At 42.2% G+C, this 18,655-nt stretch overlaps 1 protein-coding gene across 3 annotated transcripts in view; it reads left to right on the forward strand.

The window, feature by feature from the left end:
- The window catches only part of bcas3 (BCAS3 microtubule associated cell migration factor), a 473,019-nt gene extending 462,741 nt beyond the window's left edge, over nt 1-10,278 (forward strand). For all 3 annotated transcript variants that reach the window (XM_034701109.1, XM_034701111.1, XM_034701110.1), the window contains exon 24: nt 7,226-10,278. In XM_034701109.1, the coding sequence (XP_034557000.1) occupies nt 7,226-7,374 (149 nt within the window). In that variant the 3' untranslated portion in view covers nt 7,375-10,278. The remainder of the gene's footprint in view (nt 1-7,225) is intronic.
- Nucleotides 10,279-18,655: the final 8,377 nt, after the last annotated feature.

Genomic DNA, 18,655 nt, shown 5'->3' on the forward strand with positions numbered 1-18,655 from the left:
CACGCACACACACACACACACACACACACACACACACGCACACCCTCCATCTATCTAACTCAGGCCTTAAAAACCTCTGTGTTATCTCCAGCTGAGGCATCTGCTGCTGTTTTACTGATAGCTTCTTCGTCTCTGTATCTTGCGTTGACTTGCACTTTTGTTTGAAGTCTGGCCTCTGGTGTCGTCCCTGAACGCAGCTCTCATCCCAGCCGCTGCACAGAGTCAACACCGACGCTAAGATTAGGCTGCACACGTGCCGATATCTGGACGTTCTGCTGTTCTTGAGAACATTTCACTTCAGTGACCTCAGAAGGCTATCTGAGGAATAAAAATAAAGCACAGGATGCTTAATCCAGAAAGTTGCATGAAAGTTGCTGCTATCAGCTTTCAAAGTGGAATACGAGCCATCATTTGTGGCTTTAAAAATACGTTTTACAGATAAGCCGCTATTTATTAGCACAAAATATTTATCAGCCGGCTCAGCTCTGCCGCCCTTTAAAAGCCCACATCAGTCAAACACTACAGTAGTTTCCATTTCTTCATTGGCCTCCATCCAGAGCTGCATTATCTACACATCACGTCGCACAAAACCGCCTTGTAAATAACCATATTACTTTACCCGGTGACATCAGCCCCAGAGGAACAGATCCCCAACGATCGAGCAGCGGGGGATTGTGTCGGGGGCGTGAGAGGTTAAGACGTGTTGAATAGCTGGTAGGCGTCACACAATGAGGTGGATTAGGCAGCACTAGAAAGGGCCTTTAGGGCTTTACTGGGGTGTTCAGCAGCTTACAGCGCCTACAATAACACTGCAACTGTGCTGATCCAGAGCCGGGGCTGGCAAAAAGACGAGCAGGGAGGAGAGCAGAGGTCCCAAAGGTCCTCCTGAAGGACGTCTGGGTGTCTGAGGTGAGGAGAGTAGGAGGTGCAGAGGAGAGGAGAACTCAGTCTCAGCGGCTCCGGCTCCTGTCGCTGCTCGTCTGCTTGGAGCCGAGGCTGGAAAAACGATATCATTACAGATGACCCATATTCGTACGGATAAACCGGGCACTGTGGCGTGAGCTGAGACTGTGAACACTAAAGCATGTGAAGTTTTAATTCATCCTTTAAACACACACACACACATACATCAACAGGATTATTTCATATAAATCAGGCATGTATGTTGTATTTCTAATTACTGCATTAAAACCTCGACCTCATGACCTCAAGATAAAAAAACACACCTGTACAATCACAGAAAGCAAAAGAAAGAGTGCAACAATGAACAAACATATATATAAAAACAGAAAGTATACCTCTGACCTTCCACAAGAAGGTTGTTTTGTGTTGTCCCCCTTATTCGATTTGCAGCCAAAAGCAAGACTTCCATCTCCATTTTCATTTTTTACATCACTTTAGGTGACAAAAATTTAATCTATAATAGCTCTGACCTTCATTCTTTCTGTAACTCAAAGCTCCGGCCTCTAACACCGTCTCATTGTGAGTTCATTGCATATTGCATGCATTCAAATTCATGTGTGGTGCGCAGAGTTTTGCAACTTCTTCCTTTTTCAGCTGCTTTAAAATGTCGTGCAAGTCTGAGTAAGTGATCCTGAAACATCGTGAGACTCATCAAGAGACGTCACAGAACGTCCATGACGCTTAATACATTTCTACAGGTTGATAGTTACAAATATGCAAGACTTTAAGAGAGAGAGCAACAAATGTAATCAGATAAAACTCATCTTTACTGAGCGTTATGAGATACTGAATCAAGGTAGTTACCCCTCAACATAACGTCAATATATCGTGAGGGGAGCACTTTGCAGCATTTAGCAAGTTACAGTGGCAAGGACAAACTTCCTTTAACAGGCAGAAACCTCCAGCAGGACCAGACTCATGTTAGACACACATCTGCTGAGACCGTGTTGGAGAGAGGATAGAGGGAGATGAAGAGAGAGAGAGATGATAGTGGGGAGACGGATAGTAGTAGTTGTAGCAGCTGGAGTCTGGCACGTCCACAGCAGCAGAGATCCAGAGGAACCTACGAGACAAGGGAGCTCAGGGACTCCAGAAAAGTCTATGGTTAGTAACTTTAATGGGACAGGAAGAGTTAAAGTGAGAGACAGGCAGAGAGAGGAGAGAGAGGGAAAGACAGGATCCCAGTGTGTCAGTCTAAGCCTATAGCAGCAGAACTACATTGGTCAGGTATTAAACGAGTTAAAGGTACGTCTTTAATTCGTCGGAAAACTTCTCTTGCGGTGACTAGTATGCACCACGTCCAGGTTTCATCATAATCATGAGAGCAGCAGAGTCTGACTTGAACGCTCTTCGTTGGCTTTAAATCTTGGTGGATTAAAAATGAAGAATTTGCGGGTTAAATAAATATTCTTAACCTCGCTGGATAAATTGAGAGAGAACCAGCAGCCTCCACCTCTGCCTGGATCACTGTGCTGTGTGAGCCCTGTGTGGTGTTGGGGAATTAAACAGAGGGAGGGGGGGGGGGGACACCACAGAGTGGCACATTGCGTGTTAGCCGGGATAATAACACTGTGGTCTGTATTAGGTTTCCTGGGATTGTGTAAGAAGCTTGTGACAGAGACACTATCCATCCTCGCTCTGAACATCTGCAGGACGTTTCAGACTCACGCTGTGGTTTCATTTCTGTTATGACTGTATGAAATTTGAAAAGACTCTTAAGCTAATTACGGCTCCTGTTCATCTACGGGTCAGGGATGTGTCGGATGTTTGACAGACAGCAGGAGAAGTTAAAGCTCGATGCTGTGGAGCTGTGAAATCTGCAGCAGTGGAAACTTCACCACAGAGACGGGAATCAGGAGAGTCTGAGCTTTCTGTTTGAGCTGGATTCACCACGCCTTTCATCCCAGATCAGCACGACTATTAGTATGCTTCACATTTATTCATTCAATAAGTGGAATAAATATCTCATTTATTCAACCAAACCACACCAAACGAGCTGATTGGATCATCTCAATCATGTTCTGAGAAACAAAAGAGAAATGAGTCGCATCGATCATAAACAAAAAGCTATTCATTCTCTTAATAATCTAAAAGTTTAGCGAATAATTTATTTGAAATTTGAAATATTGTTGAATTAAAGCTAGGGTTGGTAGTCACGGAAAACTAGCATGAATTTGAATGTAGCATTTCCTCAGGAACCTGTCTAACCCCTCCCCCCCTCCTCCACAACGACGCCCCCGCTCACATGCATGAGCGCCACTGATTCACGACCATGTGATGGTGACTGATTCAAAACCGGTCCTCAGCACATCGTTTGTGTTTTGCACTACGTCAACTCATGTCTCACTCAGCGGTAAACAGCGGTGAAAGTTAAAAACACAAACAAACATGGCTGCTGTTAGCACTCACAACTCACAGCGAGCGGGAGAGAGGAGAGACAAGAGGAGAAGTTCTTCATTCATTCAAACATTGATTGTTGCTTTGTTGGTTGGCGTGGTAACGGCCGACAGTGACCGGTTATTAAAGATCAACGTGTTCACGAATCGGCTCGTCATCCCTACAGCGTCCGGACGGACGCTACAGTACATCTACATTTTCTGTAGGACTTACTGAATGTCATTAATTCTTTTGCTTGTCAGAGCCCCCGTGGTGAGAGCTTTATAGACTCTGATCCAGACTACTGTCCTGAGCAAAGACCCTCATTGGGTCAGAGGGGACAGGCCCGAGGTCGAGCAAGAGGGGCAGTCAGTAGAGTCAGGGAAAGCAGAGGCAGGAGACAGGGAGTGAACGCCGGGGAAATGTACGCGCAGGAGGCGGGCAGAACAGCAGGACGGAATTTGATTGGTTTCATCATTTGGCTCCTGATGGCAGGGATTGGTTGGTGTTTTCCCAGGTTTACTCCGGCTGTAGATAGCAGCTTTTTTTACCTCTTTTTTAAGAACACATTAGGTAATGATTGTCATCAGGACATAAAGATCATTTTAACCAGTATAACAAGAAGTGGATCTAAATCTGATTACCAACCCCAGCTTTAAGTCCCAAAACAGGCCTTCTAACTATCACTACATTTTATCTTATTCATAACTGGAACTTGTTGATATTTTTCTACATGTTTCAGATCATTTTTATATTTTTATCTTTATCTTCTCTCGTAATGTTTGTTAACCAATTATTCTAATGAATCTACTAGTCGACTGCTTTAACTACTAGTCAGCGCTGTAGAGCTCAAGTAACTCAGTCACCAACAAAAAGGTGGATACTGTAGAGGAGGGGCCGACCTGAAGGCTCCAGTGAAGCATTTCACTGACGATGACACCAGCTCCACAGTGAAATGTGTGATGTGCACGGCTTTACTGAAGTACAACATGAACACGTCTGCTGTGCGTGACCACATCAAGGTGTAACACCTGCTGCAGACAGCTAGCACTTGCAGTAACGCGGGATGCTTGAGATGCTTGCGTCATCGTTTACAAGAAAGTAGCCTAACGTCTTTTAACGCCTTCCTCTGATATGTCACTTAAATACAGGAATACAAGAAGTGCATTGCATGAGGTGCATCTCTGCTTATTTTCTGCAACGCTGAGGAAGGCTCTTTGCAGAAACGTGTCTGTTGCTATTCTGATTAAAAGACGTTAAAGGACTGTTCTACTTTCATGCAAGTCTTCGTGTTCATGCATCTTCTACAACCCTTCTTTCTGCGTCTGTCTTATGCTGTCGACTACTATTTGGACAAACATGAACACAGTTAAAAGTCATCATGAAACCTTGTCTTTGGTGTTTTTTTATTGAGTCTTACCTTAACTTTTCAGAAACAAGTAGCGAGCAGCTCCTTGTTTGATTCTGCGTGTTCTCGTGTTTCCTCCGAGCACGTAAGAGGAACACGTTTCTGTTTTTGATCGGCGTTCACAGCAGCTAACAGCACTGACTTTGTAAACATTTATGCATGTACAAAGTGGAAGCTAGTTACACTCTCATTACCCTCACAATCACCTTACGAACGAATGCTGCCTTCAAACTTGCAGCCCCGTCATGCAGCATCCACCTGCAGACTCTGACTTGAGGGTTTAAATATCATCTTATCACTCCTAAACCTGCACAGACACCAGATAAAAACAATGTTCTGCTGTAGCTATACACTTTTAACTTTCATTTAAGCACTTAAATAGTTCTGGACATCTGTTCCTCAGACAGTAAATCCTTAATGAGACCCTGAACTCTGATTTCACGTTTGCATTCCTTACTCTTTCCAGTGTTAGAGTTTCATTCATTGAACGTGTTGCATGAACCAGCCTCTGAAAGTCGCCCTTCATCCTGCAGCTTAGAGCAGCTTGTTTCATGCAGCGTGCACTTCTCCTCTCGTGTCCGTGTATTATCAAATCCTGCTCTCAATTTGTCGATGACAGTCCGACTCTGTCATGGATGCACACGGCTGCACATTCGCAGGGCGTGGACCGCTGTCAGCAGATTAAGTACAGCGAAACTCCTGATGGACGTCACAACTCACTACATGCATCACAGTTTTAATACTGCGCTGCCACTTCCGTGCACGCCATTCTATCCGAACATCCACGGATCTGGTTTACAGCATGTAATAACAGTAATAGGTTCCTTATGGACGTGAGACGTGAGCCGAGCGGCTCGATCAGAGCGCAGTGAGGGATGTGGAGCAGCGTGACATGTCAGGGAAACGTTCGGTGTCACCCCAAGAATGTTGGAAGAAGTGGTCAGTTTGGTTTTCGTCCACAGATAACTGATAGGTTAATCCTGTAGATGTGGACTTCATCAGTTTATATTGCATGTTTAGGTCCAGAGTGGTCTGATGGTGATGAAACATGAAGGGAAACTCCTGCTGGGATCTCCCATTTTATTCTTTCTGTCTGTTGAGTCAAGAAATGAAGCGGACACGTGCTCTTCCAAAATTTTAGACGATCACTTAATATTTCCTGGATTTCCACACGCCTAAATGATCATTTGTTTACACTCAGACTCAGATCTTCTCTGTGATCCTTCAAGGGGAACTTTTGAATACTCTGCACACTTTTTATCTCTCTTAAACTGGATTAATGTTTGTTTGTTTGTTTGTTTGTTTTCTGACTTTTCAACATGACAAATGCTCTTGGAGTTCTCCACAATCATAGGTAGGGAAGATTGTGAAAATCTGGCAACATTTAGTATGTCGTTTTTTTCATCAGAAAAAAACGACACACTATAGTTTGTCGCTCGTTTCTTACATCAAAAAAGGGACATACTATAGTGTGTCGCTTTTTTGATGAAAAAAACGACATACTCAAGTATGTCAATGAATTGATGAAAGAAACGACACACTAAAGTGTGCCTTATTTTTCGATGAAAAAGCGACATACAATAGTATGCCTTATGTTGTTTTTCTTTAAAAGTGACATGGTATGCCTTATGTCGATTTTTTTTTTTTAATAAGGTTATTTTTTTTTAAAGCAACATAACCATATTATGCCTTATTTTTTGTTGAAAAAGCAACATGCTATAGTATTTTGATGAAAAAAATGACATACTATAGAATGTCGCTTTATTTGAAGAAATAAATGTCCCCAAAGAAGAAACCCTCCTGTATCAAATGATTTATTCCAAAGTTTCTTTATTGTTTTTTCTTATGCACAGACAGACAAACAATAAGTTTTGTGACATGCAGTAGTTGGAACAGAGTTCTGTGGATGATGTTATAAAACACAATAACAAAAACACCCTTAAGATCCCACCCGCCCCATAACATTGATCACTTCACACACATCACACATCCATACCGACATTAACAAGGGGTAAACAGACAAAACAATTACAAAAAAGCAATATCCTTTAAATACATTAGGGAGAGCAAGATCACATGTATCAACACTGACACTTGTAGTATTTGACGTGTAGCCGTTAATTATCCTTCACTTATTAGGAGGGAAAACTGAGCTTTACTAACCAGGACATTTTCTTTAGTTTGGTTGGTTTGCATTGATTTTGGCGCCCCCTGTGGACAAAGTGGTACCTCTAATATCCTTGCTAATTTTGTGGTGTTTTTCTTTAACTGAAATCTCACCCTGCTTTCCTTTGCTAAAAAATGTAGAAGAGCAGTTTGTCGCTTTGTCTGACACCGACCTTCTGTGGCTTTTGAAGGAACCAATTATTACAGTTCATAAGCAGCTAAAACCTGCACACAGGAGCTTTAATGAAAGTCATTCTGCAGATATTTTTACATGAAATGATGATGTTTCCTTCTCTCTGTGTCTCTCTGCAGAGCTGCAGAGGGAGGGCAGCATCGAGACCCTCAGCAACAGCTCGGGTTCCACCAGCGGCAGCATCCCGAGGAACTTTGAGGGTTACCGCTCGCCTCTGCCCACCAACGAGAGCCAGCCGCTCAGCCTCTTCCCCACCAACTTCCCCTGAGGAGCTCCACCTCCACCAGCACGGATGGAGCCCACCTGACCCATCTCCACCTCCCCCTCCTCATACCTGTCTGCACCAACACTCTGAGCGTGTTAGACTGGAACCAAACTGTGTCTAGGATTTGTGTTGTGTTCTCAGCTTCATGCAGTCAGTGTTTGATTCCTGGGTGGATTTGAAGGCTGATTTATTTTAGATATATGTTAATCTGACCTTTTCACCCTGATAAACATGAAAATAGTTTAATGTAACCTTCAAATTCCTCCCATATTTGTATTAAAATACCTTAACTAAGTGGTTTAAAACTAAGTTCCTTTAAAGTCAAAAGATATTTCATCAGCTGCTCAGCGAGTAACCAAATCTAAAGTCCAGAAAACAACAGTTTCCACAGAGAGTATTTTCATACAGGGGAACTTCCACTCCCGTCGATGTCAGATTTTTAATAATGGACCAGAATCCGCCCTCTCTCCTTCACTCTGCCTGTTACCGTGTCATCGTCAGAAACCAGCCGTCCTCTCCGTCTGCTGTTTCCTCCGCCCGCCATCATTCTTCTTCTTCTTCTGTGTGTTTGAAGTTTTACGGTGTGCCTATTGTCTGAACGAGCCGTCAGAAAGGGAGCGCAGACGGAGGAGAAGTGTTTATTCCAGTCAGTGACGTGTAGCAGCCCTGTGTGTGTGCGTGCATGAGTGTGTGTGTGTGTGTGTGTGTGTGTGTGTGTGTGTGTGTGTGTGTGTGTGTGTGTGTGTGTGTTCGCTGCTTGCTAAATGTTTTTGATTAGCGTTGTTCCTGCTCTGCCTTTGATTCGATGCAGTAATGAGATGACACCATGAGAAGGTTGAATAATTTACATGTTTACGCTGTAATCGATTAAATGAATATACGGACCCCAAACTTTGGCCTTGCAGAGAGTAAATCTTAACCGAGCAGAGCAATAGACTTAAAGCTGTATTTTGTACATTTGCAACTTTTGACCAAAACCTTTTCTCTGCTTCTCGTCGTAGATCTCTAAAATGTATTTTCCTTAAATGCTCGAGCTTTGCCCACTGATAATCAGAACCTCCTTTATGAACACACTTTGCCTGTTAGCAGAACGTTTGACTCTGTGAAATCTGAAACGCACTTTTTACAGAGTCACCTTAGAAGAAGCATCGAAGGAGAAGTCTGGTGTTTTAAATCTGGGTCCTTTTTGTGCGAGTAGGTGCAGAAGTTTTGGAAGTGCTCCTTGTTTTCTCTGATGACGGGTTCAGATTGTTACTCTGAGTGTCGGACGACGTGACAGAAAATGATCAACCTTTTTGGACTCTTACCAGTTATTTCAACTCGCAGATCTCAGGAGTCGCTGGTCTTGCTGCACTCTTTAATCTTCAATGATCACATTAATATGCAATATCAACAATGCTATGGCCTTTTCTCTCATCACACCGGCTCACATACTTTATTAAGTGGATGCAACAGTAGACCAACAACCCGTACATCCTTTGGACTTACTTACATTAAAGACATGTTTGTGCAAAATCATTTTTAAGAAGCCAGAAAAGGACATCCCATCACGCTCTTCAAAGGTAGACCACTTTTTCAAATATAGTCATTTCACCTTACAGATCACAGGAGTTGTTAGTCTAACCTTCCACTTATTGGCCAGTTTGGCGAGGCAGTGGTAGACCAACAACTCCTTGGTCTTTGGATTAACTTACATTAAAGACATGGTGCTTTGAGTTAACGTTAAAGTCTACTTCACTCTCTTCAAAGCTTTACCTGCATTTTCAAAAGCAGTCATTTAACCTTGCTGAACAAGGGAGTTGTTGGTCTACCCTTCCTCTTACCAGCTACTGTGTGTGTTCATGTGACTCCATCACTGTTAATGGTTTGTTCACGTAAAACACAATGTTTGGATAAGAGTAAAAACACTCGAAGGAAGTGGTAGACCAACAACTTCAATATAATCTGGACTAAAGTAAATGAGAGAGATTATCCTCTTTGGTTTTGGAGAAGAAAAGCTGCTGCTTCATCACTCTCTTTAAACTAATGCTACCTTATAGAACACTTGAGTTGCTGGTCTACCCCTACTTTTATTGGCTAGTTTGTTTGTTTGCTTATTTGACTCCATCACTGTTGATGGTTTGTTCATGTATAACACAAAGTTTGGATGAGAGTAAAAACACTTGAAGGATAGGTAGACCAGCAACTCCTGCTCATGTAATTTAGACTAAACCACAAAGCTGGACCCCGGTTTTTAAAAAAAACATTTAACTTTTCTGAACAAGGGAGTTGTTGGTCTACCTCTGCCTTTCTTGGCCATTTTGTTTGTTTGATTGTTACTTTAGTTTTTAAATGATGAGCTCAGATAAAACACAATATTTGAAATAACAATTGAAGCATTGGTAGACCAACAACTCCTTTGTTCAGAAAGTTAAAATGACTGCTTTTCAAAAAGTGGAGTATGATGGTTTGAAGAGGTAGATGTGATGTCTGTTCCTGTTTTAAAAAAAACATCACTCTCTTAAATAAAAGGTCTAAACTAAAAATAAAAATGTGACCCTCTCAGGGACAAAAACAAGAACTTTAAGAGGATGTGTTGAGTGTGTTTGCTCTGAAAAATAACCTTGCAGCAGAGGAGCTGCTCAAACATGTGTACCCATTGTTAGTTCAGAGTCTTAAACGTGTATAAAAAGGCTCAGATTTAAAATAAATGCCAGACTTGTCCTTTACTGATGATCATAGTGTACAATCCCTCATGTCTGAGTGTTGTCTGATTGGCTGCATGTCATGTTGGCCTGTCTTTGCTCGGTCGCTGAGTCTGTTAGTTTGAACTGAGAGCAAACGCTTGTTGATTTGTAAAACACTGACTTGTTTTTGCAGCGTTCATGCAGAAAGAAGAAAAAACATAATAAAAGTAGAGGAAGTGAAGCTGTGTGTTTCTTTCTTTCTCCCTGTGATTGCTCCTAATTGTGCCGTTCAGATTTCGACTGCAGCGGTGACCATCAGCGCTCGGTCCCACTGGTAATTAGTACCATATTTTTTAACAGGCAGTAAAGTGTGTTAAAGGGACTCTTTATGGCCGACTCTGGCTCTTTGTTCTGGGGGAGCTGAGGAGCGAGGGGGCATGTTTGTTTCTCCGCTAATCAGCACAGAACTTCAGGTCTCCTCTCCTTCCTCCTCTCCTTCCTCCTCTCCTTCTCTTTCAAAGTGAAGTCAAACATTTGAAGTCGTTCAGGTTCTATTAGATTAGCCGGGGATTACTCCTCGTATGCTTTATTTCATCCTATTGATGTGTTCATAATCTAACAGTTGTAAAATGAAAAAGAAGGCGCAGGAACTTTTCCAAACGTAAGACAATTAAATCAAAAACTTATAAAACTTTAAAAGTCTGCAAAACGCTGAAGAATTACAAACAGTACGTCTGCGTTTAGAGTCGCATAGATCTGACAATCAAATCTGCTCAGTAGTTTTTGGACAACAGGATGAAAACATAAAAACAGAGCGCTTAGAAAATGTGTTTATTTAGCTTTATATGCAAGAGTCCATTAAGAGGGAGGGAGGAACAGGCTGCAGCTGGAAGCAGGGAAGTAAAGTTAATGCAACAAAGACAAAAGAAATCAGAGTTTAGAGGCTTTTTATTTAACGTGAATACAAACATGTTACAGCTTCAGACTCACATTTACACTCCTGAACGTCTCGTCTGTTTGAACTTACACCAGTTAAATGATCTGCAGTTTGTTTTGACTTTCACAAACTGTAAAGTCATGCAAGCTGGGAGTGAAAGTTCACTTTGCATGAATGAAAGCAGCAGATATTGTCATGCAGCTAAGAGCACAGTTATCTTCATATAATCAGCACCGTGCTCCAGCTTTAACTCATTAAGACACGACATGCTGCAAATAAAGAGAGACTCTGCAGTCCACAGGTCACAGCATCAGACCTCATGTTTGGAAACATTGAACCGGCTGCTTAACTTCAATCTCATTGAACTGAAATATGAAAAACCTAAATATGTGACACTATGGAAACATCTCACAACTAACCAGAATGATGCATGCTGACGTCTTTGCATGATGAGATGTTCAGGTTCACTCTGCAGGAGGATAAAAGCTCATTTCAGCTAATGAGATAATAGGCTTCATGTTGCTGGATGATAGCAGCTCATTTCACTTCAGCTTTACACCTCTTTTAAGCTCCATGTTTGTAGTTTATCTTTCACCTTGTTGAGTTATGAGAGGTCAAACTTCTATCAGTGTGAAGGAAAGAAGCAGAGAGCCTACATCAGCTATCATGCACTGAATAATTGTGCAGCAGCGTGCAGATTTAAGGCTGAGTTTCACCTTCATCTCAGAAGAATTTTCCAGCTTCTTCTCTCTTTCTCTCTCTCTCTCTCTCTCTTTCTCTCTCTCTCTCACTTCTCCTCAGGGAAACTTTGATCTGCTGCGTTTAAAATCAGGTGCTAACAGTTGATGTTAATGTAACTTCAGCTCTCATTCACAACAACGACCTCTCTCTCCTCTCTCTCAGCCCGGCACTCTGAAGGTAAACACTGTACATCCAAATGTAAAATTAGCAGGAACACCGCTCGAGGAAATTGTACACTTTCTTCTGTAAATGACTACTTTGGGTCCCGACAGGTGAAACAAGAGTCAAAGATGAACTGTATTTACTGTGAAGCTCAAACCATCAAAATCATGCACGATGCCTTTCATCAAAACAGAGCAATATACTTTTAATGCACCATGCAATCTTACTACAAACTCTGGTGTTTTCTTGTATGTGTAATATTGTTCAACATGCAAACACCTCTGTGTTGTTGGAGCTGACACTTAATCTCTCACAAATGAAGGTATGCACAAATATTTACTCAAACAAAGTCTGATTCGGAGTCCAACTGTGCAAAGATTTTATTTAAATTGATAAAGCAAAGAAAAATATTCAAGGGGACATTTTGTTAATTTAAACTTTGCATTTATATATTTTTCAGGCCCTCTTCCCAATTTGCTAAATTGGCTGGATTAAATCAAACCAGACTAAACAGGAGGTAAATTCTGCAGATAAACTCCATGTGTAGTTGGTTTATTTTGCAGCACTCACTCTCTCTCTCTCTCTCTCTCTCTCTCTTCAAAGACTTACCTGTGATGATCCGTTCATGTTCTACCTTCACATTAAATCCATTCACAGCGTCCAGGCTGCTCCTGTGAAGAGACAGAGAGAGCTCAGAGGTTGTATCATGGCTGAATATTATTTCTACATTGCAGTGTGCAAGATGTTTTGAAAAGGTTGTGACAAACAGAGTGATAAGAAGAGGAAATAATAATGTTGAGCTGAGGTTGCAAACCTGTGAAGGTATCAGGTATCGTCTGATTAGCTGTAGGAAATGCTCGCTCATGCAGAGGCCTAAAGCTGATTTAAGATGAATGCTACAAAAACTACGACACTGATCAGACTGCATAAGGATCAATATCTGTGATTATCTTATTAGAAATTATTGTTTAACTGCACAATCCTTTTAAACACACTACTCTGTGATCTCTTAATTTATGCAGGTTGAAACAGAGAGATTTGACCTCTTGTGGTCACCTCTGGAGCTCCTGAATCACACACTGTGTCTCAAACACGCGAACATTTCTAGAGCTTATCAGGAGCTCCGTTCTCAAATGTTTCCTGAGTGGATGCTCACACTTGAAGTTTTACCTGCTTCATCTTATCTCAGGAGGGAGAACAGGTCGTCTCAAAGATGCTGCAGCAGTCAGAGTGTGATGTTTCACAAACTTAGTCCAGATTAAAACTGCTGAGGCTCTAATTTTACTCTTCCTCATGTTTTTACTTCATTTCTTCTCCTCTTTATTTTGTGTTTAAGCTCGTGTCTGTGTGTGTGTGTGTGTGTGTGTGTGTGTGTGTGTGTGTGTGTGTGTGTGTGTGTGTGTGTGTGTTTGTTTGTTTCAGGTGTGAATTGAGCTGCAGACTCTCCCTCAGTGAGGGAGGAGACCTGAGCTTTGACGGAGATTTAATTTAAATCAGAAACATGAACACGTTTGTTTCATTCACATTATTGCTCCCTCACAGAATCTTATTTTTTGAGCTCTTTCAAGAGTGTGTGAGTCAATGAAACACCACTGAACTCTCCTTTAATATCTTCTCTACAATTTCAGGCTTAAATAACGTCACATTAAACCATAAAACATGCTCTGAGTGGTGATTAAAGTGGACGATTTTAAGGAGGAATTATATTTTATTATCTCTATTTGCAGGAAGTGTCATCACTTAATTTAACCCTGTCTTTAAAAATGTGCAAAATAAAACATGTGCAGATGTTTTTGTTTGAATTTACTTGCAATATGAATAAAAATAATAAACTGAAATAATGCTAATAAATTATGATTTAATGCAGGGATAAATGCAGGACATATCATGCATCATGTCCCTTCATGGTAATAAATGTCTTTAGAAAATGATTTCACATTTTATAGGTTATAAATTGAAGGAGTATTAATGTACATTTCTGTTCTGTGGTTCCATAAAAGATTATAAATGTGATATTTTAATGTTTGCATCTGAAGCAGCTTCACTGAAACAAAGCTTTACACTGTTCTGCTCACAGAGAGATTTCATCTTTATACCTTTAAATGTTATCACATTAATGCATGAGGCATTTATTCAGCTGATTATAAATCTGAAGAGTGATTTCATCAACAAGGTCACCACACATGCTGCATTTAAACTTGCATTAATCATTATTAATCAATTACATCAGCAGAACTGTAAGAATATTATTTTACTTTGAGGATGAAGGATGAAGCTGCAAAAAATAATCTTGAAGAATCTAATCTCAGATTTTTCGGTCGTCCGTAAACGCGGCACAGTTTGAGACGTGCTGCAGCTTCATTCTGAGGTTAAGGTGAATTTCTGCAGAAGTTTAATTTAATTTTTATATTTTAATGCAGTTGCTAGATTTATTGCACGGGTGGTTAAATAATAATAAAAACACACCTATATTAAAATAGTTATTTAAACCAATTGTTGAATCGAAACTGAGTTTTTGACGCTTCTGTCTCCATGAAATGTTAAAGATATTTTTGTTTCTTTAATCAATAAAATCATGTATCTGCTGTGTGTAAAGTGTGTGTGTGTTTGCAGCGTGTAGTCTGTGTGTGTGTGTGTGTGCCTTCTCCTCCTCGTCCTCCTCAGTGGCTGCAGGCCTGCAGGTGAAGCCTCCGCTGCGCTCCTAATGTGATCCAATGTTCCCTCCGCTGCAGCTGCTAATTCAATTCCTGCCCGCTGTCAACACATCTGCAAAACACACAAGAGATGATTCTGCTGCTTCAGAATAAACGCGACCCGACGAACATGGAGTCATAAAATAATGTCAGCTGGTTTGGATTAAAAGGCCGAAGCTGAAAAGTTTCCGAGCTGCTCCTGAAGGAAACACTGAACTCTGACTCTTTGTTTCTGACTCTGCAGGAGGATGTTTTTATTTTCTATTAAACGCAGAAATTAATATTTAACACACATAAATCAGAGGCAGGTAAATTGGTTTTGATGGGTTTGATTCCTAATTAGAAAAATAATTTTCAAAATAAAACGAATAAATGAAAAAATACATGTTCGATAAATAAATGAACTGAATGCACATGCTTGTATTTATTTTAAGCTTCACATTGTGAATCTCTATTTAAACCTGTGCAGAGGCCTTTTTTAAAACCGACTCCAGAGTCTCAGACTCGGACCTGTCGGACAGGTATGCACACCTGAAATTAACCAGACTCCTGTGTTTAACACGAACATGCAGCTCAATATAAAATCAAGTTTTGTGCAGAGGATGCTGAAATATATTAGATTGTGTCGGACATGTAACAGGTTTTGTTCACCCGAGGTGCATGAATCTGATGCACAGGTGTGTGTTTGATATTTATGCATTAAATAATGTAAACGATGAGATTATTAAAGAAGTCACAGGTGAGTGTGTGTGTGCTCGGGTTTCAGAGTTTTTGTGTCGGGGTGTGTGACATTTATTAAGGCCGTTTTAGTCCACACAGGAGAGATGCAGGAGTGTAATTTGTTAGAAGGTAATTATATTTGTTTTTCTTTTATCTAAGTTATCATGCGCATACAGAAAAATAAAACAAAGTGCTACAGAAACTCTCAGGTGGTGTTAAAGTAAAATGAGGTGATGGTGAGAGGACAGGTGAGGCACAACGAGAAGTTTGCCTCCAACCAGCAAGCCGACAATAAGAGGTATTATTTAATGAGGCGAAAAAATAATCAGATAGTTAATAATCGAGCTACATTAGGACAGCATGTGTCTCATCCAGATCTAAAGCAAAGTCATCAATGAACAACACGCACAAACGCAGTGCGTCACGCTCTGGTTCAGGCTGATGCAGCTCACACAGTAGGTTTCCCAAAGGTTCCCCTGGTCTCTGCAGCACAAAGTCACCAAAGATGACAGTGCCTGAAATGATCTTTAATTGAAAATATCTGAAATCAGTGCAGAGAGAAAAGTTCCTCTGAGGCTCTGAGAGGCAGAGCCGTGTCTGCTGCTGTAACGCCTGTGGGTGTGACAGCTCTGACACTCTCCTCTGGCTCCCCTGGGTCACTATAGCGCCCCCACCTGGTGGTCTACCTGTCAGTCACACACACCCACAGCCTGCACACACCACACAAAGCAGGAGGTTTGAAGCTGGAGTGAGCTGGAAGCTGAGTGGTTGTACTTTTTGATTGAGTTTGTCATGTCCGGGGAAAATGTTTGTTTTATGGAGGAGCTGAGAAGCATCAGGTATTAGTCTGCTCCCAAAAAGCATCCCGTACTGTGTTCCAAATAACATGAAAGTGTGGTTCAGTGAGCGCGCTATGCTTCCCCTGCAAGTGAGAACTGATATGTTTCATTTAGCAGAGTGAACAGAGGAGGAGGAGGAGGAGGAAGTGGAGGAGATGGAGGAGAAGGAGGAAGAGGAAGAGGAGGGCTGCTGGTATAGCTGCATGAGGAGGAGAAGGAAAAGAAAGGGGAGGAGGAGAGAAGGCAGAGAGGCAGAGGAGGAGGAGGAGGTGGAGGAGAGGGCCGCTGGTCGCCGGGTTTCCATGTGACAAGGGGAAATATGAGGGACTTTGACAGGTCTTAAACGGTCTGGCGCCAAGGCCTCAGTCTAGCCGCTAAATATAGCCGAAGAGATGATGCAGGGAGATGGGAGGAGAAGATGGAGAGATAAAAGGAAGAAAGGAACAATGTCGAGGGGAGGAAGGAAAAAAACAATACTCGATTATGGACGAATATGGCGCAAAACTGCCCCGCTCTGTTGTAATTAGAGCGTCTCTGGCCCGGATCACTAACAGCGGGACGGAAGGCGCTTTACGCACATTTTCACATCTGCAGCTGTATTGTTTGGTATTGAGCGGACGGATCAAGGGCACAGGGAGGCTTGAGTCAACTTCCTACTGTATGAGAAACGTCATGCGAGCACTTCACTCACTTTTAGCCCAGTTTACAGTGAGACTGTGAACTCTATGCGTCAAATATCTCACATTTACGCGCAATGATTGGACTCTATCATCAGTTTGAGATCACACAAATGTTGCTTAAATCATAATTTATCAAACACGTGAGAATATAAGGGATTAAATTAGAATTTCCCTCAAACATTTCTCTCCTGTCCTCCATTAGTGACGCTTTTAAAAGACAAGTGTAAGCAGCGTATTTTGTGTCTGCTCACATTAATCCCAGCACAGAGAATATGTTAATCTATCAGCAGTGCCCCTTCCTCTCTGAGCAGCCCTCCTCCCTGGACTTAATGACTTTTAAATCGCGCGTAATGGAGATTTCTGTACCACTGACGGCACAGAACAAATAAATGGTGACTCATTTGCACTGGCATTGTTGATACAATTATCCAGCTGAGTATTCCGGCTGAAAACCGTTATCCTCCTCCATATGCTGCTAATCTGTTTTCTTTTTCTGCCCAGTCAAAGCACAGAGAAGTGTGACACTCTCCTTACACCTCAGCTCATACATCTGAAGGTACAGCATTCCAAACACGGCAGCTGTCCGGACTCGTGATTACGCACACTGTTCCTCTGACATGTTGATGATTTTACACGAGGAGCTGATCCTCTCTGTGTGTGTTTACAACACCTGGCTGACTGAAAACACCTTCACGGCCTCTTCTCCTAATTCCTGCACCGTGTGAACACTTGCTGCTCAGGTGGTGTGTGTGTGTGTGTGTGTGTGTGTGTGTGTGATAATAAAATGTGTGTTTCCCTCACTCCCTGCCGTCATTCAGGTGTGTTCCCCTCTCTGTTGTAGCTGCTCCTGCTCGGCCTGCTGGCTCTTTACGCATGAATGTATCAAGCAACAAGTGTGTAACGCAGCGGAGATGTGCAAACATTTCATGCTCTTGAATCACAAAACATGCTGAATGTGCAACACAGGCGCGCACAGCTGCAGATATTTGGAGTTTAAGTCATTTAGAGAAAATAAATAAGTTTATTTGTTCTCTTAAAATCAGTAATTTGATTGTTTTTGTGCAAAATAAAAAGCTTTAAGGTGGATTTTACGCGTTAATAAAAGAGGTTTATAAATATTGTTGAGGAGTTTTTTTGTGGCCACTGGGGATTTTGTTTGGCTGTCAGCGGAAGCCGCAGAGACGCCGCTGAGTTTCAGGGTTAATAGGAAATGCGTAGTTGACTCTGACAGCCTCATTCAGAAGGATTATCACTTTTTGTTTCACTTTTTGTCGATGTGACGCCTGAAGCCAACATCGACACCGTGCCTCCTGCCCGGAGAGAGCAGCTGTTTATCCAGAAAAAAAAAGAGGAAAAATCAGATCTGACACCGAGTCATGACCGCGGCAGAGCAGCGGAGAGCCGCAGAGGAGGCTGCTGCTGAGGGGCCGGAGGGGCGCGCAGGCAGGACTTCAGGGTAAATGCAAAGAGACAAGAGATTGTTCTTATTGTGGAGACTGGCGCCGCGCGGCTCTTTAACAAACTGAGTCCGAGTTAATCAGGAGCTGCAGTTTTCTGAGGCAGAGGCTCAGCAGAGCGGAGAGCAGGGAGGCTGGTGGAGGTGGAGGAGGTGGAGGGGGCCCCGCGGCTCCCGGAGTCCCGCACTGTCCTTCGGTTTGACAAAATACAACCTGTCGGAGATTCCACGCTGCAGCCCGGCCTGCCCTCAGCCCTCAGCCGAGCACTAAATCATCTCATCGCTGCATGTTTGATGTGGCAGTAAAACGAGACTCTGCAAAAAACACCACAAACTGCACGAAAGAAACTTCTCCCTCCACATTCATCACGTTAAAGCTCGTTCAGAAAT

The sequence above is a fragment of the Notolabrus celidotus genome, chromosome 14 (genome assembly GCF_009762535.1).
Source record: "Notolabrus celidotus isolate fNotCel1 chromosome 14, fNotCel1.pri, whole genome shotgun sequence".
Classification (NCBI taxonomy): Eukaryota; Metazoa; Chordata; class Actinopteri; order Labriformes; family Labridae; genus Notolabrus; species Notolabrus celidotus.